Below are 26,551 nucleotides of genomic sequence, written 5' to 3'. Positions count from 1 at the left end.
ATCTTGGGGGAGGACAGGGAGTGCTTCTCACAGTCTCCCTAATCTTTGTAGGCTGGGTAGTGATACAGTATGTGCGTAGAATACCTACTGTTTGTGTGGAAGTATGTGCGCAGCTATAAAATATATGTTTTTGTATTCTTGACTTTAGAACGTTCTCGTGAATAAACTATACTAACCTTTTGCATAAACTGAGTCTTTGACTAATTATTATTAAGCCCATGGTCTTACAAACCTCTGGGATTGATCAAAGCTATTGATTGGTTTGTTATTATCATTGTGATTGAAAATTCTCCTGACAAGTAGGACACATTTTGTAGAGAGTTGTTGCGTATGCTGGTTTCAAGCGCTGGTTTTCAAGTTATCAAGTGTGGCCGACAGACTTGCGATTGATATTTATTGAAACTGAAAGTGGATTACGCTGGTAAAGTCAAACATCACAACACATTCTAAACTGCTCTGGTGACATACACACTTTTTGCCCAGTCGTCCACATGGCTACTGGCTGCGCTTTGCTACCACCGGAAATATCTTGAAGATTTCGCTACACTCGCATTAACATCTGCTAACCATGTGTATGTGACAAATAAAATTTGATTTGATTTGATTGCCCATTATTTTGTTTTTGTAAGGACCCAAAAAAACAGAGGCAGTGGGAGAACCTATTCAAGTAAGTAAATACGTTATGAAAATGTTTAAAAAAAATTATATATATATATATTATTACAGTACTACTAGTAGGTGACTTTGTAGGCTAACTCAACTGAGCTGCTATCTAGTTAGCTGAATTTACACCACTTTACATAAGTGGTCACCAACCTTTTTTGAAGTAAGATCACATTCGGAGTCTAAATGCAAGCCAAGATCTACCACAACATTAACCAATTAAAAACAGTACTGTAGCAATGAGGTTTGTGCAATAGGCTATAGGCCCAACACATTATCAATGCATATTGACTATGCTTATTAAATTGCCCTGCCAATGTTGTTCTTCTCAGACCATTTTAGGTTTATGATCACACTGTAATAGATCATTTGTTGTATTACTTGTGAGGCACAACTGAGTGAGCATAATTGTTTTTACTGGACTGATGGCCTGCATGTGACGGTCAGTCTGAGGGGAGGGAGCAGCGGTGAGGTTACCTGTCACCTAATTCACCCCCCCCCCCACTCTGCCTCCCTACACTGAGAAAAGGGGACACAGTCTTTCAGTTGATGGCAAAACCCATTTCTGCCACATGCACCAATTGATGTTGTTACTCGTATGACCAGAGAAAAGGAAATGCTCCTTCATATAAAAAAAGATCATCCACTAATAATAACAACACTAGCTCATCGGAACACTTTGCTGTACTCATTCAATGCAGCTGCAGTGCTAGTTATAGCAAGTGTTAATAACAGCGCTGAATAACTTAAACATGAACTTACTCATAAAAACAGTAGCTATTTTCTGTATCCATTGGGTCTGTAGTCGTGGTTTTAAACGTTTTGGGGTAACTTCCGGGTTGGAGCGAGCGGTCGCATCCGCACTCGGTCCGCAGGTAGTATTACATTTCATTACATTTCATTATAGTACAACGGTTTGATTTGTCTAATCTTAGCAATTTCTTCTTAGCTAGCTACATAGCCGTCTTTGTATCATAGATAATTGCGTAATTATCGTATTTCGTCGTCCTAACGCAGTCTACACTGCTATCTGCCCTGCAGCTAGCCATTTACATTTACATTTAAGTCATTTAGCAGACGCTCTTATCCAGAGCGACTTACAAATTGGTGCATTCACCTTATGACCTCCAGTGGAACAGTAGTGCATCTAAATCTTTTCAGGGGGAGGGGGGGTGAGAGGGATTACTTTATCCTATCCTAGGTATTCCTTAAAGAGGTGGGGTTTCAGGTGTCTCCGGAAGGTGGTGATTGACTCCGCTGTCCTGGCGTCGTGAGGGAGTTTGTTCCACCATTGGGGGCCAGAGCAGCGAACAGTTTTGACTGGGCTGAGCGGGAACTGTACTTCCTCAGTGGTAGGGAGGCGAGCAGGCCAGAGGTGGATGAACGCAGTGCCCTTGTTTGGGTGTAGGGCCTGATCAGAGCCTGGAGGTACTGAGGTGCCGTTCCCCTCACAGCTCCGTAGGCAAGCACCATGGTCTTGTAGCGGATGCGAGCTTCAACTGGAAGCCAGTGGAGGGAGCGGAGGAGCGGGGTGACGTGAGAGAACTTGGGAAGGTTGAACACCAGACGGGCTGCGGCGTTCTGGATGAGTTGTAGGGGTTTAATGGCACAGGCAGGGAGCCCAGCCAACAGCGAGTTGCAGTAATCCAGACGGGAGATGACAAGTGCCTGGATTAGGACCTGCGCCGCTTCCTGTGTGAGGCAGGGTCGTACTCTGCGGATGTTGTAGAGCATGAACCTACAGGAACGGGCCACCGCCTTGATGTTAGTTGAGAACGACAGGGTGTTGTCCAGGATCACGCCAAGGTTCTTAGCGCTCTGGGAGGAGGACACAATGGAGTTGTCAACCGTGATGGCGAGATCATGGAACGGGCAGTCCTTCCCGGGAGGAAGAGCAGCTCCGTCTTGCCGAGGTTCAGCTTGAGGTGGTGATCCGTCATCCACACGGATATGTCTGCCAGACATGCAGAGATGCGATTCGCCACCTGGTCATCAGAAGGGGAAAGGAGAAGATTAATTGTGTGTCGTCTGCATAGCAATGATAGGAGAGACCATGTGAGGTTATGACAGAGCCAAGTGACTTGGTGTATAGCGAGAATAGGAGAGGGCCTAGAACAGAGCCCTGGGGGACACCAGTGGTGAGAGCACGTGGTGTGGAGACGGATTCTCGCCACGCCACCTGGTAGGAGCGACCTGTCAGGTAGGACGCAATCAAGCGTGGGCCGCGCCGGAGATGCCCAACTCGGAGAGGGTGGAGAGGAGGATCTGATGGTTCACAGTATCGAAGGCAGCCGATAGGTCTAGAAGGATGAGAGCAGAGGAGAGAGAGTTAGCTTTAGCAGTGCGGAGCGCCTCCGTGATACAGAGAAGAGCAGTCTCAGTTGAATGACTAGTCTTGAAACCTGACTGATTTGGATCAAGAAGGTCATTCTGAGAGAGATAGCGGGAGAGCTGGCCAAGGACGGCACGTTCAAGAGTTTTGGAGAGAAAAGAAAGAAGGGATACTGGTCTGTAGTTGTTGACATCGGAGGGATCGAGTGTAGGTTTTTTCAGAAGGGGTGCAACTCTCGCTCTCTTGAAGACGGAAGGGACGTAGCCAGCGGTCAGGGATGAGTTGATGAGCGAGGTGAGGTAAGGGAGGAGGTCTCCGGAAATGGTCTGGAGAAGAGAGGAGGGGATAGGGTCAAGCGGGCAGGTTGTAGGGCGGCCGGCCGTCACAAGACGCGAGATTTCATCTGGAGAGAGAGGGAGAAAGAGGTCAGAGCACAGGGTAGGGCAGTGTGAGCAGAACCAGCGGTGTCGTTTGACTTAGCAAACGAGGATCGGATGTCGTCGACCTTCTTTTCAAAATGGTTGACGAAGTCATCTGCAGAGAGGGAGGAGGGGGGGGGGGGAGGAGGATTCAGGAGGGAGGAGAAGGTTGCAAAGAGCTTCCTAGGGTTAGAGGCAGATGCTTGGAATTTAGAGTGGTAGAAAGTGGCTTTAGCAGCAGAGAGAGAAGAGGAAAATGTAGAGAGGAGGGAGTGAAAGGATGTCAGGTCCGCAGGGAGGCGAGTCCACCGTCTACCGATTAGCAGCACAACTATTACACTCAACTGAACGACTTGATTAGTGTAGTGTTAGCTAGCTACATAGTTGTCTTTGCTGTCTTCGTATCCAAGATAATTGTGTAGTTTAGAGTGTGTAGTTTTAGAGTGATTATCTTAATTTACCGAGGTTAGCTAGCCAGCTATTTGTCGTCCTTAACGTAGGAGACACTGCTAGCTAGCCAACAGCTAGCCAACGTCTACCGAACAGAACTTCCGCACTCAACAACCCGGTCGCATTTCGCTTCGCTCCACAGGTAGTATCACATTTTTCATTTCATTTCATTACAGTACAACGGCTTGATTTGTTTGATCGTAGCTAGCTACATAGCTAGCTACATAGCCGTCTTTGTATCAAAGATAATTGTGTAGTCTAGAGCGATTTCCTAGGTTAGCTAGCCAGCTATTGTCGTTCTTTTAACGCAACGTAACGTAATCAACACTGCTAGCTAGCCAGCTAGCCCCGAATAGCAGCACAGTAGAAACTATTACACTCAACGGAACGACTTGATTAGTGTAGTGTCAACAACGCAGCCACTGCCAGCTAGCCTACATAGTCAACAACGCAGCCTCTGCCAGCTAGCCTACTTCAGCAGTACTGTATCATTTTAATCATTTTAGTCAATAAGATTCTTGCTACGTAAGCTTAACTTTCTGAACACTCGAGACGTGTAGTCCACTTGTCATTCCAATCTCCTTTGCATTAGCGTAGCCTCTTGTGTAGCCTGTCAACTATGTGTCTGTCTATCCCTGTTCTCTCCTCTCTGCACAGACCATACAAACGCTCCACACCGCGTGGCCGCGGCCACCTAATCTGGTGGTCCCAGCGCACACGACCCACGTGGAGTTCCAGGTCTCCGGTAACCTCTGGAACTGCCGATCTGCGGCCAACAAGGCAGAGTTCATCTCAGCCTATGCCTCCCTCAGTCCCTCGACTTCTTGGCACTGACGGAAACATGGATCACCACAGACAACACTGCTACTCCTACTGCTCTCTCTTCGTCTGCCCACGTGTTCTCGCACACCCGAGAGCTTCTGGTCAGCGGGGTGGTGGCACCGGGATCCTCATCTCTCCCAAGTGGTCATTCTCTCTTTCTCCCCTTACCCATCTGTCTATCGCCTCCTTTGAATTCCATGCTGTCACAGTTACCAGCCCTTTCAAGCTTAACATCCTTATCATTTATCGCCCTCCAGGTTCCCTCGGAGAGTTCATCAATGAGCTTGATGCCTTGATAAGCTCCTTTCCTGAGGACGGCTCACCTCTCACAGTTCTGGGCGACTTTAACCTCCCCACGTCTACCTTTGACTCATTCCTCTCTGCCTCCTTCTTTCCACTCCTCTCCTCTTTTGACCTCACCCTCTCACCTTCCCCCCCTACTCACAAGGCAGGAAATACGCTCGACCTCATCTTTACTAGATGCTGTTCTTCCACTAACCTCATTGCAACTCCCCTCCAAGTCTCCGACCACTACCTTGTATCCTTTTCCCTCTCGCTCTCATCCAACACTTCCCACACTGCCCCTACTCGGATGGTATCGCGCCGTCCCAACCTTCGCTCTCTCTCCCCCGCTACTCTCTCCTCTTCCCTCTGCTCAAACCTTCTCCAACCTATCTCCTGATTCTGCCTCCTCAACCCTCCTCTCCTCCCTTTCTGCATCCTTTGACTCTCTATGTCCCCTATCCTCCAGGCCGGCTCGGTCCTCCCCTCCCGCTCCGTGGCTCGACGACTCATTGCGAGCTCACAGAACAGGGAAATGGAGGAAAACTCGCCTCCCTGCGGACCTGGCATCCTTTCACTCCCTCCTCTCTACATTTTCCTCTTCTCTCTCTGCTGCTAAAGCCACTTTCTACCACTCTAAATTCCAAGCATCTGCCTCTAACCCTAGGAAGCTCTTTGCCACCTTCTCCTCCCTCCTGAATCCTCCCCCTCCTCCCTCTCTGCAGATGACTTCGTCAACCATTTTGAAAAGAAGGTCGACGACATCCGATCCTCGTTTGCTAAGTCAAACGACACCGCTGGTTCTGCTCACACTGCCCTACCCTGTGCTCTGACCTCTTTCTCCCCTCTCTCTCCAGATGAAATCTCGCGTCTTGTGACGGCCGGCCGCCCAACAACCTGCCCGCTTGACCCTATCCCCTCCTCTCTTCTCCAGACCATTTCCGGAGACCTTCTCCCTTACCTCACCTCGCTCATCAACTCATCCCTGACCGCTGGCTACGTCCCTTCCGTCTTCAAGAGAGCGAGAGTTGCACCCCTTCTGAAAAAACCTACACTCGATCCCTCCGATGTCAACAACTACAGACCAGTATCCCTTCTTTCTTTTCTCTCCAAAACTCTTGAACGTGCCGTCCTTGGCCAGCTCTCCCGCTATCTCTCTCAGAATGACCTTTTTGATCCATATCAGTCAGGTTTCAAGACTAGTCATTCAACTGAGACTGCTCTTCTCTGTATCACGGAGGCGCTCCGCACTGCTAAAGCTAACTCTCTCTCCTCTGCTCTCATCCTTCTAGACCTATCGGCTGCCTTCGATACTGTGAACCATCAGATCCTCCTCTCCACCCTCTCCGAGTTGGGCATCTCCGGCGCGGCCCACGCTTGGATTGCGTCCTACCTGACAGGTCGCTCCTACCAGGTGGCGTGGCGAGAATCCGTCTCCACACCACGTGCTCTCACCACTGGTGTCCCCCAGGGCTCTGTTCTAGGCCCTCTCCTATTCTCGCTATACACCAAGTCACTTGGCTCTGTCATAACCTCACATGGTCTCTCCTATCATTGCTATGCAGACGACACACAATTAATCTTCTCCTTTCCCCCTTCTGATGACCAGGTGGCGAATCGCATCTCTGCATGTCTGGCAGACATATCAGTGTGGATGACGGATCACCACCTCAAGCTGAACCTCGGCAAGACGGAGCTGCTCTTCCTCCCGGGAAGGACTGCCCGTTCCATGATCTCGCCATCACGGTTGACAACTCCATTGTGTCCTCCTCCCAGAGCGCTAAGAACCTTGGCGTGATCCTGGACAACACCCTGTCGTTCTCAACTAACATCAAGGCGGTGGCCCGTTCCTGTAGGTTCATGCTCTACAACATCCGCAGAGTACGACCCTGCCTCACACAGGAAGCGGCGCAGGTCCTAATCCAGGCACTTGTCATCTCCCGTCTGGATTACTGCAACTCGCTGTTGGCTGGGCTCCCTGCCTGTGCCATTAAACCCCTACAACTCATCCAGAACGCCGCAGCCCGTCTGGTGTTCAACCTTCCCAAGTTCTCTCACGTCACCCCGCTCCTCCGCTGGCTTCCAGTTGAAGCTCGCATCCGCTACAAGACCATGGTGCTTGCCTACGGAGCTGTGAGGGGAACGGCACCTCAGTACCTCCAGGCTCTGATCAGGCCCTACACCCAAACAAGGGCACTGCGTTCATCCACCTCTGGCCTGCTCGCCTCCCTACCACTGAGGAAGTACAGTTCCCACTCAGCCCAGTCAAAACTGTTCGCTGCTCTGGCCCCCCAATGGTGGAACAAACTCCCTCACGACACCAGGACAGCGGAGTCAATCACCACCTTCCGGGGACACCTGAAACCCCACCTCTTTAAGGAATACCTAGGATAGGATAAAGTAATCCCTCTCACCCCCCCCCCCCCCTTAAAAGATTTAGATGCACTACTGTTCCACTGGATGTCATAAGGTGAATGCACCAATTTGTAAGTCGCTCTGGATAAGAGCGTCTGCTAAATGACTTAAATGTAATGTAAATGTAATGTAAATGTTTTGAAAACCTCACAGTATCAACTTTGCTGTGCGTTCAACGTTTCTTTTTACAGTCTATGGCTCGAAGAAACTGTGCAAACACGCTGATCTGAGCTATCTGATTGGCCCGCGGTAAGCCTATAGGTGCACTTGTTTTAATCTACCTTCAGACACATGTAATGGTTCAAAATGGAAACACTTTGCCTTTCTGGCACAAGGGCTGCTGAATAAAGTGCACCTACTACCAACAGCGAAACAAATTTGAAAAAATATGCACGCAAGGCTTTATCGTTGTATTTTTTACATAAATGTTTGGTGATCCACATAGAATGCCTTGGAGAATGCCTTGGTGAGGTAAGTTTTTGTTTTTATTAATCCATTGCCACCCGGGTCTCTGGTGTAACTGCTAAACTGCTTACTGACTATACACAAACAAAGGGAAAGGGTGAGAGGAGAACGCATACAGTGGGGTAAAAAAGTATTTAGTCAGCCACCAATTATGCAAGTTCTCCCACTTAAAAAGATGAGAGAGGCCTGTAATTTTCACCATAGGTACACTTCAACTATGACAGACAAAATGAGAAAAAACATCCAGAAAATCACATTGTAGGATTTTTTATGAATTTATTTGCAAAATATGGTGGAAAATAAGTATTTGGTCACCTTCAAACAAGCAAGAGTTCTGGCTCTCACAGACCTGTAACTTCTTCTTTAAGAGGCTCCTCTGTCCTCTCGTTACCTGTATTAATGGCACCTGTTTGAACTTGTTATCAGTATAAAAGACACCTGTCCACAACCTCAAACAGTCACACTCCAAACTCCACTATGGCCAAGACGATAGAGCTGTCAAAGGACACCAGAAACAAAATTGTAGACCTGCACCAGGCTGGGAAGACTGAATCTGCAATAGGTACGCAGCTTAGTTTGAAGAAATCAACTGTGGGAGCAATTATTAGGAAATGAAAGACATACAAGACCACTGATAATCTCCCTCGATCTGGGTCTCCACGCAAGATCTCACCCCGTGGGGTCAAAATGATCACAAGAAACGGTGAGAAAAAAATCCCAGAACCACACGGGGGGACCTAGTGAATGACCTACAGAGAGCTGGGACCAAAGTAACAACGCCTACCATCAGTAACACACTACGCCGCCAGGGACTCAAATCCTGCAGTGCCAGACGTGTCCCCCCTGCTTAAGCCAGTATATGTCCAGGCCCGTCTGAAGTATGCTAGAGAGCATTTGGATGATCCATAAGAAGATTGGGAGAATGTCATATGGTCAGATGAAACCAAAATAAAGGTAAAATAAAAATATTTAACTAGGCAAGTCAGTTAAGAACAAATTCTTATTTTCAATGATGGCCTAGGAACAGTGGGTTAACTGCCTGTTCAGGGGCAGAACGACAGATTTGTACCTTGTCAGCTCGGGGGTTTGAACTTGCAACATTCCGGTTACTAGTCCACCGCTCTAAACACTAGGCTACCCTGCCGCCCCATATAACTTTTTGGTAAAAACTCAACTCGTCGTGTCGTGTTTGGAGGACAAAGAATGCTGAATTGCATCCAAAGAACACCATACCTACTGTGAAGCATGGGGGTGGAAACATCATGCTTTGGGGCTGTTTTTCTGCAAAGGGACCAGGACGACTGATCCTTTTAAAGGAAATAATGAATGGGGCCATGTATTGTGAGATTTTGAGTGAAAACCTCCTTCCATCAGCAAGGGCATTGAAGATGAAACGTGGCTGGGTCTTTCAGCATGACAATGATCCCAAACACACCGCCCGGGCAACGAAGGAGTGGCTTCGTAAGAAGCATTTCAAGGTCCTGGAGTGGCCTAGCCAGTCTCCAGATCTCAACACCATAGAAAATCTTTGGAGGGAGTTGAAAGTCTGTGTTGCCCAGCAACAGCCCCAAAACATCACTGCTCTAGAGGAGATCTGCATGGAGGAATGGGCCAAAATACCAGCAACAGTGTGTGAAAACCCTGTGAAGACTTACAGAAAACGTTTGACCTCTGCCAACAAAGGGCATATAACAAAGTATTGAGATAAACTTTTGTTATTGACCAAATACTTATTTTCCACCATAATTTGCAAATAAATTCATTAAAAATCCTACAATGTGATTTTCTGGATTTTTTTTCTTCTCATTTTGTCTGTCATAGTTGAAGTGTACCTATGATGAAAATTACAGGCCTCTCTCATATTTTTAAGTGGGAGAACTTTCACAATTAGTGGCTGACTAAATACTTTTTTGCCCCACTGTAGATGCGAGAAGGAATACAACGTGGCTGCTATGAAAGTGAAAAAAAACAGGAATAAACATACCTGAATTTGTCCAATAGAAACTCTCATTTGCAATTGTTGGACTTATGATTACACCCAAGATCAGCTAGATGTGTCACTGTCTGTCACTTCAATATTTTCTCTCGACCTGTGTGCGGCTACGTTGTAAACTTCAATTCATAGGCTAGGTTGAAACAACCTCATGATGGGTATAGGGGGAATTTTTGCATCACGTAGTAGCCTAAACCTATCGATGTTACATTGAACTGGGTGCTCATGAAAAAATATCGTCCTCCCTCATCATCAAAACCACTGACCACCACTGATATGGACCTAATACCATAAAGACAGTTCACAGTGGGCTCACCTCAGTGAGACTGTGTGTGGTCCTGTGCTGCTCAGCTGGTTCCTCAGTTGGTTCAGGTGTAGTCTGGTTGTCCTCCATGACCATGGTCCACTCAGGGTTCCCCAGACCCTCCTCACACCCCTCCTCCTTCACCAGGAGCACCTCTGGACCCTCCTCCTCCTGAAAGAGACAGGTGATACAGATTATTACACAGGCATACACTCCCTCAGGTAAGTACATACGTACCTACGTTTGAGTCCTATATTGTAGTTACAGAATTACTTTATTGTTCAGAAAGTATTCACACTCCATTACTTTTTCAAACGTTGTTGTTTTACAGCCTGCATTTGAAATTGATTAAATTTAGATTGGTTGTCACTGGCCTACACACAATACCCCATAATGTTAAAGTGGAATAATGTTTTTGGGAATGTTTACAGATTAATTAAAAATTAAAGGCTGAAATGTCTTGAATCAATAACTATTCAATCTATTTGTTATGGCAAGCCTAAATAAGTTCAGGAGTAACAATTTGCTTAACAAGTCACATAATGTGTTGCATGGACCCACTCCGTCTGCAATAATAGAGTTTAACATGAAATTTGATACCTCATCTCTGTACCTCACACATTCAATTATCTGTAAGGTCCCTCAGTCGAGCAGTGAATTTCAAACACAGATTCAACCACAAAGACCAAGGAGGTTTTCCAATGCCTCGCAAAAAAGAGCACCTATTGGTAGAGATTTAATATCTTTTTGAGCATGGTGAAGTTGTTAATTACACTTTGGATGGTGTATCAATACATGCAGTTACTACAAAGATACAGGAGTTCTTCCTAACTCAGTTGCCGGAGAGGAAGGAAACAGCTCAGGATTTCACCATAGTGACTTTAAAAGAGTTGAAGTTTAATGGCTGTGATAGGAGCAAACTGAGGATGGATCAACAATATTGTAGATACTCCACAATACTACGCTAATTAACAGAGTGAAAAGAAGGAAGACTGTACGGAATACAAATAGCAATTAACTTTCTGTCCTGAGTACAAAGTGTTATGTTTTGGTCAAATCCAAAATAACAGAGTATCACTCTCCATATTTTCAAGCATAGTGTTGGCTGCATCGTGCTATGGGTATGCTTATAATTGTTAAGGACTGGGTAGTTTTTTTAGGATAAAAAAATGTATTGAATGGAGTTAAGCACAACCCTAGTGGAAAACCTTGTTCAGTCTGCTTTCCACCAGACACTGGGAGATGAATTGACCTTTCAGCAGGACAATAACCTAAAACACAAGGCCAAATCTACACTGGAGTTGCTCACCAAGACAGTGAATGTTCCTGAGTGGCTGAGTTACAGCTTTGACATAAATCTACTTAAACATCTATGGCAAGACCTGAAAATGGTTGTCTAACAGAGATCAACAACCAATTTGACACAGTTTGAAGAATTTTGAAAATAATAATTGGAAAATGTTGCAAAATCCAAGTGTGAAAAGCTCTAAGAGACTTACCCAGAAAGACTCACAGCTGTAACCGCTTCTACAAAGTATTGATAAGGGGTGTGAATACTTATGTAAATGAGATATTTGTGTTTAATTTTCAATAAATTAGCAAACATTTATAAAAAAACATTTCACTTTGTCATTATTAGGATATTGTGTGTAGACGGGTGAGGAAAAAAAATAATTTAAACCCTTTTTCGAATTCAGGCTGTAACACAAAATGTGGAATATATCACGGGGTATGAATACTTTCTAAGGGCACTGTAAATATGATATTGTGGTTAAATATGATTGTGCTATGATAAGTCATCAGACAAACCTGACTAAACTATTTTGATGTGTACAGTTGTGGCCAAAAGTTTTGAGAATGACACAAATATTGATTTCCACAAAGTTTCCTGCTTCAGTGTCTTTAGATATTTTTGTCAGATGTTACTATGGAATATTGAAGTATAATTACAAGTATTTCATACGTGTCAAAGGCTTTTATTGACAATTACATGAAGTTGATGCAAAGAGTCAATATTTGCAAGACCTCTGCTATCCGCCCTGGCATGCTGTCAATTAACTTCTGGGCCACATCCTAACTGATGGCAATCCATTCTTGCATAATCAATGCTTGGAGTTTGTCAGAATTTGTGTGTTTTTGTTTGTCCACCGCCTCTTGAGGATTGACCAAAAGTTCTCAATGGGATTAAGGTCTGGGGAGTTTCCTGGCCATGGACCCAAAATATCAACGTTTTGTTCCCCGAGCCACTTAGTTATCCCTTTTGCCTTATGGCAAGGTGCTCCATCATGCTGGAAAAGGCATTGTTCGTCATCAAACTGTTCCTGGATGGTTGGGAGAAGTTGCTCTCAGAGGATGTGTTGGTACCATTCTTTATTAATGGTGTGGTGTAAGGCAAAATTGTGAGTAAGCCCACTCCCTTGGATGAGAAGCAACCCCACACATGAATGGTCTCAGGATGCTTTACTGTTGGCATGACACAGGACTGATGGTAGTGCTCACCTTGTCTTCTCAGGACAAGCTTTTTTCCGGATGTCCCAAACAATTGGAAAGGGGATTCATCAGAGAAAATGACTTTACCCCAGTCCTCAGCAGTCCAATCCCTGTACCTTTTGCAGAATATCAGTCTGTCCCTGATGTTTTTCCTGGAGAGAAGTTGCTTCTTTGCTGCCCTTCTTGACACCAGGCCATCCTCCAAAAGTCTTCGCCTCACTGTGTGTGCAGATGCACTCACACCTGCCTGCCGCCATTCCTGAGCAAGCTCTGTACTGGTGGTGCCCCGATCCCACAGCTGAATCAACTTTAGGAGACGGTCCTGGAGCTTGCTGGACTTTCTTCGGCACCCTGAAGCCTTCTTCACAACAATTGAACCGCTCTCCTTGAAGTTCTTGATTATCAGATAAATGGTTGATTTAGGTGCAATCTTACTGGCAGCAATATCCTTGCCTCTGAAGCCCTTATTGTGCAAAGCAATGATGACGGCACGTGTTTCCTTGCAGGTAACCATGGTTGACAGAGGAAGAACAATGATTCCAAGCACCACCCTCCTTTTGAAGCTTCCAGTCTGTTATTCGAACTCAATCAGCATGACAGAGTGATTAAATGTAAATGTAATCTCCAGCCTTGTCCTCGTCCACACTCACGAGGACGAGAGAATCACTGATATGATGTCAGCTGGTCCTTTTGTGGCAGGGCTGAAATGCAGTGGGGATTCAGTTCATTTGCATGGCAAAGAGGGACTTTTCAATTAATTCTAATACATCTGATCACTCTTCATAACATTCTGGAGTATATGCAAATTGCCATCATACAATCTTAGGCAGTTGACTTTGTGAAAATTCATATTTGTGTCATTCTCAAAACTTTTGGCCACGACTGTATAGTGGGTGTTTGTGTGTTGGTAACGTATTTATTTATATTTAAAATGTATATTGGTTATAATGCACTGTTGTGTGTATGCAGAGTAGGGTGAGATCAGATGTATACTATAGAGAGTCTCAATGAAAGTCTTGGGACTTTTCATTCTATGTTGTGTTTATTAAACATAAGTGTTAATCACACCATATGAAAACCTCACATTACACGTCTCAACAACAAAAAAATCATTGTGAACTTGATAAACAGTATTAATTTAAAAAATAAAGTAGTTCAATGGAAGTTATGAAATAGGCATTTGTGAACATCATATAGCCTACACAGTACAAACACAATATGTAAGACACTCATTAGGCGTATATATGCCTTATATATCACACAATGTGTTCTACCCAGGAAATTTCCACACTGAAATCTGTTTCAACACCGAAACTCTTGTTATTCCATGCATCTATGGGTCTTTTCAGCTGACAACAAACAAAATTAATCTTTGTCTTTAATGCAGGTTTTGATCTAAACATCAGAAGCTATTGAGTGGAATGGTTACTTTCTATATTACAGAGTGGGATGGTTTTTCTGCTGGTGTATCCTGAGGCATCTCCTCTCTGAAAAACTCTTCCCGCAATGCATACAGCCGAATGGCTTCTCTCCAGTGTGGACCTTCAGGTGCATCTTCAGCTGGTCCTGGCGAGAGAACCTCTTCTCACACTGTGGGCAGCTGTAGGGTTTCTCCCCTGTGTGGACTCTCTGATGCCTTTTCAGGTGGTGCTGGTGGGAGAACCTCTTCTCACACTGGGTACAGCTGAAGGGTTTCTCCCCTGTGTGAACCCTCTGATGGATCTCCACATTCTGGAGGCAGCTGAAGCCTTTGTGACAGAACATGCAGAGGAACCGTTTCTCTTTACTATTGCCTGATGTTGCTCCCCCTCCGCGAGCCTGGGCTTTAGCCCTGTCATTTGAGTTCAATAGCTGATCAAAAAGGACACGAACGTGTGAATCGGAAGGCTCTATCGACGTGGACACTGGGTCGCGTTCTCTGAACGCGTGTAAAGGGGAGTGGGTTGCGACATTTAGATTTGTCTCTAAGCTTTCCCTGTAGTCAAAGAAGTCACTGGTGTTACCCTGCGAGTGTCCTTCTCCTAAGTGAGTTTCATCTGCATTCCATGACAGAGAAACGTCGCTCTCCACTTTCACAGTCACTTCATCTACGACCAGACCCTCCCCTTTCTTATCTAGGCACCCTTCAGAGTTTACACTACTACTGTACCTGTGCCAGTCACCTTTCATTGGATTAGTCGGTGTATCTAAGCCCAAAGGCATGTCACCAGGTAACATCTCTGTAGCGTATGAACAGGACGGATCATTGCCAGTCTGTGACACGTCACCTGAGTCCTGATGGGACAGAACCGTCCTCGGGCTTGGGTTACCATAAAGTATATACTCTGAGCGGGGAGCAGGAGCACAGCTCAGTGATTCCAGCCCCGCTAAAGTCTCGGTGTCTGTCTCTGACTTGAGGGCGGCGTTCTGCGTTCCACTGACCTCCGTGATGCTGTGTCTGATCCTGGGCTGCGCTGGAGCGGTGGTGGGGTCCTCCGTGGCTACAGGGGGCGCCACTTCAGTTGCTGCTTCCACCTGGATGTTTCTGCTGTGACGTGGGTCCTCCTCTCCTTCAGACCTCTCCTGCTTGACCCCAGGACCTGCAGCCTCTGCATCTGCAGACTGACACAAGAAGAGAGGAGGTTATTATCGGTACATGAGTTGAATACCCTATGAATGTCCCGCCTACTTCCTGGTCGAGTCCCGTACGGTTCTTGAAAGGCAATCAAGCTTATACTATCAAATTCATGAAAATGCGGTCATAATATATACAATTAGATTTGTATATTTCATTTGCTCATACCCAATGTTTTTTATACAAATATTTGACGGTCAAGAAGTAAGACACATCGGCGAAAGTTAGAAAAGTCTAATTTAACGACAACTCAGCACCCTTGTTAGCATGGTTGCTCGAGTTTGAGGACGATAAAAACCTGTTAGTTACAACCAGTACTTTTTAACCCCTTAACCCTATTCTCAACCGGCTGGTAGAGCATGTTTTGACAATGGATTTAGCTGGATTTGAATTAAATCTTCACTAGAACTTTATTGGTCAACTCCCCCAGCATCAATTTACATCATTTGTATAATTTTGGGTTGCTACAGTTCCGTGTTGTGGCATTAACTTTGCCCACTCAGAGGGCTGTAAGAAAACAAAATATGAGTCACCAAAGATATGGGATTAAGGCAGGAATTACATTTGTGAGGGATTAATATTGTTCCATTCATGTTAGTAGATACCTTGAAGAGTAGGAATATGAAAATAAATAGTTAAAATGTAAAAAAGCTAACAAGCAAAACATTTTGTTTTGTGGTTGATATGTCAGTAAAAAGTACGGTGGCCTGAGATTGGTATACATTATATTTTTATTAAAAATGTTGCTGAAAAATATGATTGAATTGTTGACAACGCACTATAGTAGGCAACATGAATTGGTTAAACCACATTTCATGACCCATGGGGGTCCATTAATCAATATTCTTACTTAAGGTCGCCTATAAAATAATGCCTATAATAGTAATTTAAAAAACTAGTTTTCCATATATTCTCAAAATGTATTCTGAACATGGTGGAAGAACCTGGATCATTATTAATTTAATAAAACCATTTTGAGGGACATTGCACTACCTGAAAACATTTTAATATATACTGAACAAAAATGTAAACACAACATGTAAAGTGTTGGTCCCATGGTTCATGACCTGAAAAAAAAGATCCCAGAAATCTTTCATATGCACAAAAAGTTTATTTCTCTCAAATGTTTTATTACATCCCTGCTAGTGAGCATTTCTCCTTTGCCAAGATAATCCAGCCACCTAACAGGTGCGGCATATCAAGAAGCTGATTAAATTGCATGATCATTATACAGGTGCATCTTGTGCTGGAGACAATAAAGGGTGCTCTAAAAATGTGCAGTTTTGTCACACAACATAATATCAAAGATGTCTCAAGTTGAGGAAGGGTTCAATTGGCATGCTGACTGCAACAATATCCAGCAGAGCTGTTGCCAGAGAATGTAATGTTAATTTCTCCACCATAAGCCGCCTCCAACGTCATTTTAGAGAATTTTGAAACCGGCCTCACAACTGCAGACCACGTGCAACCACTGTGGTGGTTATTTCTTTATTATCAAATGAGGAGAGACAAATCATCAAATCATCAAATTATCACACAAGTCAAAGTTATACTTAAACTAAATCTTTATTCACATATTAATAAGGAAAGCATGTCACACCACACACTAGTGAATGATGTGAGTGCTCTGCAATAACTATGGCTGGTCGACACAACACTCGACTGTTGCGTTGAGAGCCCCAACACAAAGAATACAAATACCTTTTATAGCAAAGATACACCCTCTTAGTCTACATGACAAACAACAGAAGTGTGGAATGGGTCACAAGGTTAGGATTCGTACAAAGGAAATTAATCATTCACAGCAGACAGTATCTGCTGTAAAGATTGTTTTCCACACAATGAGAACAGAGTCATTATCCATACTCGTCATCTCCACCCTGGTACCTCCCAGTACACAAACGCCAACTCATGCTATGGAATGGGGTCATAAGGTCTTATCACCAAAGGCATCGTAAATCCAGTGTCAGCATTAAGCGCCAAAGGCCCAACTCTGTAGAACACACACAGATGAGTGTTCTAAGAACCCCTATTCTATTCCATAAAACAACCATTTGATGCAGTAACAGTATTATAACATAATATTGTAATTTTGCTCTCACACAACACCAGCCCAGGACCTACACATCCGGCTTCTTCACCTGCGGGATCGTCTGAGACCAGCAACCCAGACAGCTGATGAAACTGTGGGTTTGCACAACCAATTTCTGTACAAACTGTCAGAAACGGTCTCAGGGAAGCTCATCTGTGTGCTCTTCATCATCAGTAGGGTCTTGGCCTGACTGCAGTTCGGCGTTGTAACCGACTTCAGTGGGCAAATGCGTAACTTTGATGGCCACTGCCACGCTGGAAAAGAGTGCTCTTCACGGATGAATCCCAGTTTCAACTGTACCGGGCAGACGGCGTGTATGGCGTCGTCTGGGCTAGTGGTTTGCTGACGACAATGAACACAATTGCATTTTATCAATGGCAATTTGACTGATTTCCTTATATCAACAATAACTCAGTAAAATCTTTGAGACTATTGCAAGATGCGTTTATATTTTTGTTCAGTATATATCTTATATGAGCACATTTTCATGAATTTGATGCAAATTTGGAGAAAAATTTTAATGAATTAGATGCAAATTTGGAGCAAAGTCTTAGCCTACAAAACGAGGAACCTGGAAGTACCACTTTCATGGCGTATTGGATAACAATCTTGTAGGGAGGTCTCTCAAGCTCCCCATGGCAGATAAATAAAGACGTAAATGTAAGCAAGCGAATAGCCGAGGGGAGCCTTTCTGAAATAGACGGGCCACATTTCATTAACTGTAATGGTGTCTGGAGAAGTGGGTACATTCTAATTTTGAAAAGAAAAATCCCAAAACGGCCCACCAGGGGGATAGGCGCCCTGTGTGAAACATTATATAAAAAACAGTGACATTCAGTGAATTCGGAAAGTATTCAGACACCTTGACTTTTTCCACGTTTTGTTACATTACAGCCTTATTCTGAAATGTTTTTTCCCCCCCTCATCAACTTACACAATACCCTATAATGACCGCAAAAAAATATATTGTTTGCAAATTTATAAAAATAAACAAACAGTACCAATCAAACATTTGGACACACCTACTCATTCCAGGATTTTTCTTTATTTTTACTATTTTCTACATTGTGAAGACATCAAAACTATGAAATAACACATATGGTATCATGTAGTAACCAAAAAAGTGTTAAACACATCAAAATATATTTTATATTTGAGATTCTTCAAAGTAGCCACCCTTTGCCTTGATGACAGCTTTGCACACACTTGGCATTCTCTCAACCAGCTTCATGAGGTAGTCACCTGGAATGCATTGAAATTAACAGGTGTGCTTTGTTAAAAGTTAATTTGTGTAATTTCTTCCCTTTTTAATGAGTTTGAGCCAAGGTAGGGGTGGTATACAGAAGATTGCCCTATTTGGTAAAAGACCAAATCCATATTATGGCAAGAACAGCTCAAATAAGTAAAGAGAAATGACAGTTAATATATGAAGTTCAGTCAATACAGAACATTTGAAAGTTTCTTCAAGGGCAGTCGCAAAAAAAAAAAAAAAAGATCTCATGAGGACTGAGACAGGAAAGGAAGACCCAGAGTTACCTCTGCCGCAGAGGGTAAGTTCATTAGAGTTAACTGCACCTCAGATTGCAACCCAAATAAATGCTGCAAAGAAACCACTCCTAAAGGAAACTAAGAATAGACTTGCTTGGGCCAAGAAACACGAGAAATGGACATTAGACCGGTGGAAATCTGTCCATTGATCGAACAAGTCCAAACTTGAGATTTTTGGTTCCAACCGCCGTGTCTTTGTGAGACGCAGAGTAGGCGAACAGATGATCTCCACATGTGTTGCTTCCCACGGTGAAGCATGGAGGAAGAGGTGTGATGCTGCTTTGCTGGTGACACTGTCTGTGATTTATTTAGAATTCAAGGCAGACTTAACCAGCATGGCTACCACAGAATTCTGCAGCGATATGCAATCCCATCTGGTTTGCGCTTAGTGGGACGATAATTTGTTTTTCAACAGGACAATGACCCAACACACTACCAGGCTGTGTAAGGGCTATTTGACTAAGAGGAAGAGTGATGAGTGCTGCATAAGTTACCTAGCCTACACAATCACCTGACCTCAACCAAATTGAGATGGTTTAGAATGAGTTGGACTGCAGAGTGAAGGAAAAGCAGCCAACAAGTGCTCAGCATATGTGGTAACTCCTTCAAGACTGTTGGAAAAGCATTCCTGGTAAAGCTGGTTGAAAGAATGCCAAGTTTGGGCAAAGCTGTCATCAAGGCAAATGGTTGCTACTTTGAAGAATTTGTTTAACACTTTTTTGGTAACTACAGGATTCTATGTGTGTTATTTCATAGTTTTGAAGTCTTCACTAATATTCTACAATGTAGAAAATAGTACAAATAAAGAAAAACACTTGAATGAGTAGGTGTGTCCAAACTTTTGACTGGTACTGTAAGTATTCAAACCCTTTATTCAGTACTTTGTTGAAGAACCTTTAGCAGCGATTAGAGCCTATAGTCTTCTTGGGTATGACACTACAAGCTTGGCACACCTGTAATTGGAGAGTTCCTCCCATTCTTTTCTGCAGATCTTCTCAAGCTCTGTCAGGTTGGATGATGAGCATCGCTGCACAGCTATTTTCAGGTCTCTCAAGAGATTTTAGATCGGGTTCAGGTCCGGGCCACAAGTACATTCAGAGACTTGTCCCGAAGCCACTCCTGCAGTCTTGGCTGTGTGCTTAGCGTTGTTGTATTGTTAGAAGATGAACCTTTGCCCTAGTCTGAGGTCCAGAGCAGGTTTTCATCAAGGATCTCTCTGTACTTTGCTCTGTCATCTTTCCCTCAATCATGACTAGTATCCCAGTCCCTGCCTCTGAAAAACATCCCCACAGCATGATGCTGCCTCCACCATGCTTCACCGTATCAAAGGTGCCAGGTTTCCCTGTAGATGTGACACTTGGCATTCAGGCCAAAGAGTTCAATCTTGGTTTCATCAGACCAGAGAATCTTCTTTCTCACGGTTTGAGAGTCCTTTAATTGCCTTTTGGCAAACTCCAAGCGGGCTGTCATGTGCCTTTTACTGAGGAGTGGCTTCCGTCTGGCCACTCTACCATAAAGGACTGATTGGTGGAGTGCTGCAGAGATGGTTGTCTTTCTGGAAGGTTCTCCCATCTCCACAGAGGAACTCAGGAGCTCTGACAGAGTGAACATTGGGTTCTTGGTCACGTCCCTGACCAAGGCCTTTCTCCCCCAATTTCTCAGTTTGGCCGGATGGCCAGATCTAGGAAGTCTTGGTGGTTCCAAACTTCTTCCATTTAATTATAGAGGCCACTGTGTTCTTGGGGACCCTCAATGAAACAGAATTTTTTTGGTACTGTTCCCCAGATCGGTGCCTCGACACAATCCTGTCAGAGCTCTACGTACAATTCCTTCGACCTCATGGCTTGGTTTTTGCTCTAACATGTTCTATCAACTGTGGGACCTTACATAGACAGGTGTATGCCTTTCCAAATAATGTCCAATCAATTGAATTTACCACAGGTGGACCCCAATCAAGTTGTAGATACATTTCAAGGATGATCAATGGAAACAGGATGCACCTGAGCTCAATTTCGAGTCTGATAGCAAAGGGTCTGAATACTTATGAAAATAAGGTATGTTTTTTAAATATTTAATACATTTGCAAAAATGTCTAAAAACCTGTTTTCGCTTTGTCATTATGGGGTATTGTATGTGGTATTATTTAATCCATTTTAGAATAAGGCTGTAATGTAACAAAATGTGGAAAGGCAAGGGGTCTGAATATTTTCCAAATGTACTGTACACTCTGAATGACCTAAAATGATATACAGTGGCTTGCGAAAGTATTCACCCCCCCTTGACATTTTTCCTATTTTGTTGCCTTACAACCTGGAATAAAATTAGATTTTTTTGGGTGTTCATATTATTTGATTTACACAACATGCAAAATATTTTTTATTGTAAAACAAACAAGAAAAAATACAAACAAAATCAGAAACCTTGAGTGTGCATAACTATTCACCCCCCCTTCCAAAGTCAATACTTTGTAGAGCCACCCTTTGCAGCAATTACAGCTGCAAGTCTCTTGGGGTATGTCTCTATAAGCTTGGCACATCTAGCCACTGGGATTTCTGTCCATTATTCAAGGCAAAACTGCTCCAGCTCCTTCAAGTTGGATGGGTTCTGCTGGTGTACAGCAATCTTTAAGTCATACCACAGATTCTCAATTGGATTGAGGTCTGGGCTTGACTAGGCCATTCCAAGACATTTAAATGTTTCCCCTTAAATCACACGAGTGTTGCTTTAGCAGTATGCTTAGGGTCATTGTCCTGCAGGAAGGTGAACCTTCGTCCCAGTCTCATATCTCTGGAAGACTAACAGGTTTCCCTCAAGAATTTCCCTGTATTTAGTGCACGCCAACATTCCTTCAATTCTGACCAGTTTCCCAGTCCCTGCCGATGTTCTCGGGGTGATGAGAAGTGTTGGGTTTGCGCCAGACATAGCGTTTTCCTTGATGGCCAAAAAGCTACATTTTAGTCTCATCTAACCAGAGTACCATCTTCCATATGTTTGGGGAGTCTCCCACATGCCTTTTGGCAAACACCAAACGTGTTTGCTTGCCATGTCTTTTTCTGGTCACTCTTCCCTAAAGCCCAGTTCTGTGGAGTGAACGGCTTAAAGTGGTCCTATGGACAGATACTCCAATCTCCGCTGTGAAGCTTTGCAGCTCCTTCAGGGTTATCTTTGGTCTCTTTGTTGCCTCTCTGATTAATGCCCTCCTTGCCTGGTCCGTGAGTTTTGGTGGGCGGCCCTCTCTTGTGGTGCCATATTCGTTCCATTTTTTAATAATGGATTTAAATGGTGCTCCGCGGGATGTTCAAAGTATCAGATATTTTTTTAACCCAACCCTGATCTGTACTTCTCCACAACTTTGACCCTGACCTGTTTGGAGAGCTCCTTGGTCCTAGTGGTGCCACTTGCTTGGTCCACCTATATGCAATCTAACTAATTATCTGACTTCTGAAGGTAATTGGTTGCATTATATCTTATTTAGGGGATTAATAGCAAAGGGGGTGAATACATATGCCCACACCACTTTTCAGTATTTTTTACTTTTATTTTTTGAATTTTTTGAAACAAGTAATTTTTTTCATTTCACTTCACCAATTTGTCCATTATATGAAATCCAAATAAAAATACATTTAAATAGCTGATTATAATGCAACAAAATAGGAAAAAAGCCAAGGGGGGTGAATACTTTTGCAAGGCGGCAGGGTAGCCTAGTGGTTAGAGCGTTGGACTAGTAACCAGAAGGTTGTGAGTTCAAACCCCCGAGCTGAAAAGGTATAAATCTGTCGTTCTGCCCCTGAACAGGCAGTTAACCCACTGTTCCCAGGCCGTCATTGAAAATAAGAATGTGTTCTTAACTGACTTGCCTGGTTAAATAAAGGTTTAAAAAAAAAAAAAAAAAAAAAAAAAAAGGCACTGTATAACATATTAGTCTTTCACAGACAAGCTGTACTGTGCAAGTAGGCTAAACTGAGTCATACATTCACAGGTTTCAGACTTTTATTATTATGTTTTTTAAGGCTTTTGCTATCAAGGTCACAAGTTTTTAATGAAAAAAAACAAAAAAAACAAATTGGATGTAAATCCATAACAATGATTAAGCCACATCAGGAGAACATTTTTTAGGTCTGGGAAGAAAAAAGAAATATGTTTTAGTGTAGTTACCCTTTAATTCAAGTGCACAGGCACCTAAGCACTGTTGTTTGGTTAACAGTGTTTCTTTAGCAGGGGAGAACGCATGGGTGGGGCTTTTATTTGATATTTTTATGGTCTTATGGTTAGTTATCTTTTTACTTAAACACGCAAACACCATCAGATAGAATTCATCGCACGCAATGCACTGGGTTAGTCAGATTTGATCAAATATAACAGAACAGATGAACTGGAATGACATTCACTCTCACAGGCTGGGTTGCCAAAAATAACCAACTGAAAGCCACACCCCCAATAAGTGATGAATATGACTGCTTTGAGGCACAACACACTGTGCTATTATGGCTATATGCGCCTATATATATATGCCTATTTCATTTTTTTATTTATCAAACAATACAGCTCATAATCTAATGCTGTTATCAACCAACAAACCTATATTTTAGTTTTATTTAGCTTTAAAATGCTAACTTTTCTCAGTCTCGTGGCAAAATGTGTAGAATAGAATCGGGTGAGCTATAAAACTGCACATTTTCCCCTCTGCCCTATAGCAAAATGTGTTCAACTGCAGGAAATGTGCTTTAAAACTGCACATTTTTCTCTTTGCCCCATGGCAAAATATGCAGGAAAGTACATGCGCCGCCACCCCCCACAATCATAATTATTTTGGGGGGGCCCACACTAATTTCTGCAGGCCCACCCACCAATATCTGGCTACAGCACTGTTCTGTTGCACGAGATGGAGTTTTAAAATCAAAATGGCCACTGGATTGATGGAAATAATCATGATATCATTCTGAAAGGTAGGCTAGTTAACATTTAATTGAGACGGTTATTGGGAAAGCCTTTCCATCTACCAGAGTACGGTTAGGTCAGCATTAGCGTCGCTATATTTTTCCTGTTCCTTAATTGTTTGAAACCTGGACTTTTTACTTCATATTATGAGACATGTTTAACCTTGAATCAAAGTAGCCCATAGCCAAAAATCCCACCATAGAAACGTGGAGTCAATTATTTTATAAAGGCTTCCACATATGCTTTCTCCTGTTCTATTGGTTCTTTCTTTCTTTCTTTCATTGTCTAGCAGCCAAGGCATTATCCTTGTCATGTTAGAAACCGATGATAGTTGTTGCATCTTTAGATCTCCCCTCCCCTCTTTCATTTTAGAAAGGAGTTTTCCGCAAATTGCATTTTGGAACATCAGCCAATATTGCTGCACCCAAAATGTGAAGAAATAATAGTTTATCAACTTTTTAAGCTAAACATTCTGATCTGTTTCATCAACCTTATTAATTGATACGGCGTATACCTCCACTACACTACTTTGATACATATCAGTGGGGATTAACAAATGAGTATACACAATTCTCACTGAAAAATAAGTGGGCATATGGCGTATAGCCTCCACTACACCCCTGCTAACCTCTATCACAATAACGTGCTGGGTCGAGGTTCCGCTCCCCTCATCAACAGTGATTGGTTGGTCATCTCTCCATGTATTTTGTCCTGCTGCCTTCACAAAGCTCCTGTGGCCTCCAGTGAGATCTCCTTCACCTGAGAGTTATTGGGGAAAAGAGGTAGTTAGTTTAGTTACTGTCAATGCTTAACGGTACACTATTTACATTTTTGACACTGTCTAGAATTAGCAAGGATGTAAAGTAACACTTCTCATAACTTTCTATGCTATTTAGTGATCGATGTACACTGAACAAAAATATAAACGCAACATGTAAAGTGTTGGTCCCATGTTTCATGAGCTGAAATAAAATATCCCAGAAATGTTTCATATGCACAAAAAACATATTTCTCTCAAATTTGTTTACATCCGTTAGTGAGCATATCTCATTTGCCAAGATAATCCATCCACCTGACAGATGTGGCATCTCAAGAAGCTGATTAAAAAGCATGATCATTACACAGGTGCACCTTATGCTGGGGACAAAGTCGTTTTAGAGAATTTGGCCTCACAACCGCAGACCACGTGTAACCACACCAGCCTAGGACCTCCACATCCAGCTTCTTCACCTGTGGGATTGCCTGACATCAGCCACCCGGATAGCTGGTGAAATTGAGGAGTATTTCTGCCTGTAATAAAGCCCTTTTGAGGGGATTTTTAAATTTTTTATTCTGATTGGCTGGGCCTGGCTGCCATGTGGGTGGGCCATGGCTGCACCTCTGTCCAGCCATGTGAAATCTATAGATGTGGGCCTAATTTATTTATTCAAATTGACTGATTTCCTTATATGAACTGTAACTCAGTAAAATATTTGAAATGGTTGCGTTTATATTTTTGTTCACAATATTATGTTCCATTCATCACATTGTTTTAATTGAGAAAATAGGAAATTAAGTTAATCAAGAATTTGATTAGAATATTTTAGTGTTTTTGCGCAAGATAGCTAAGTAATCAGAATCATTATTTCATACTATCCAAAAACTGACCAAGACCCAATTTTATGTAACATATCTGAACGGGAGCGACAGGAACGAAACTATATATGAAAGGCGACATGCCGCGCAGCCTTGGCCTTCTGCGAAATATACCTTTTTCCATTCCTCTGTATCGGTCTAGGATCTTGACATTACTGGGACGACTAGCGTGGATGCGATCTCGCATTGTCCTGTCTGCGCGCTCCCTTGCTACCTTCAGTTCAAGTAGCTGTAGTTTCCTACGCAATCCCCTGTTTTCTTTCTGGCTTTGAGAAATTTCCAAACGAAACACTGCATAGTCGTCGTCTACGAGTTTACAGATCTCTGCCACGGCTGAATTTGCTAGCACTTCCATGATGGAGGCTATTTGAGTGTGAAAAACCATACAGTTAGCCATTGTTAGTTCAGCGTCACCTAAATAACATCTATCAACCAAGTCCTGTCTCCAACGCGAATTAAAGACTACATGTGATGCTGTGCAGCTAAATTTGTCATATTTGTTCGTCCCATGTTGTTAATTAACGCTAACGTGGAAATTGTTCTTGATCACTGTTCACTTCCGTTTAAACTGAAGAGAAAGGATGTTATTGGGTAACGTCATAGCTCAAAGGGTGTTTCTAAATGAAAAAAGTATGAGCGCTGTTTTTTTTTTTTTTTTAATAAGGTACCATTAAGAAATCTGTTCCCAAGTATTTCCACACATGATGGATAGAAACGTGATCCTATGAGAAAGGTTTTAAATAATTGTTTTAGTCGAAAATTATATCTGCTTGGGCTTCGTGTGGTCAATTTGCGTCATACAAATGATTTGTAATTATGTTCTGGCCCCCAACCACCAGCTCACGAAAAAAATCGGTTCAAATCAAAATTGGTCACATACACATACATGTTTAGCAGATGTTATTGCGAGTGTAGCGAAATGTTTGTGCTTCTAGTCCAAATAAAATTATTCCTTCATAAATTCCATCTTAAACAAACAAAAGTGCTACAACAAATCACATACAAAAGACAAGTCTACAGAGTGACTGAGACACAGACATATCTGTGTAATATCTAACATGTAATCTAACAATTCCACAACTACATAAT

The 26,551-nt window shown here is 43.2% G+C and overlaps 1 protein-coding gene across 2 annotated transcripts in view; it reads right to left on the bottom strand.

Moving 5' to 3' along the window:
* Window positions 1-26,035, bottom strand: part of LOC115137555 (uncharacterized) — a 33,871-nt gene extending 7,836 nt beyond the window's left edge. For both annotated transcript variants that reach the window (XM_065024825.1, XM_065024826.1), the window contains exons 1-4: window positions 25,577-26,035; window positions 24,456-24,586; window positions 15,057-15,236; window positions 10,158-10,316 (exon numbers count right to left, since the gene is read on the bottom strand). In XM_065024825.1, coding sequence (XP_064880897.1) covers window positions 10,158-10,316; window positions 15,057-15,236; window positions 24,456-24,586; window positions 25,577-25,859 — 753 coding nt within the window. In that variant the 5' untranslated portion in view covers window positions 25,860-26,035. The remainder of the gene's footprint in view (window positions 1-10,157; window positions 10,317-15,056; window positions 15,237-24,455; window positions 24,587-25,576) is intronic.
* Between the last annotated feature and the right edge of the window lie 516 nt (window positions 26,036-26,551).

The sequence above is a fragment of the Oncorhynchus nerka genome, linkage group LG11, assembly GCF_034236695.1.
Source record: "Oncorhynchus nerka isolate Pitt River linkage group LG11, Oner_Uvic_2.0, whole genome shotgun sequence".
In the NCBI taxonomy this organism is placed as follows: Eukaryota; Metazoa; Chordata; class Actinopteri; order Salmoniformes; family Salmonidae; genus Oncorhynchus; species Oncorhynchus nerka.
The sequence above is the reverse complement of the archived record's forward strand: the minus strand, read 5'-3'. Positions and strand labels throughout refer to the sequence as shown.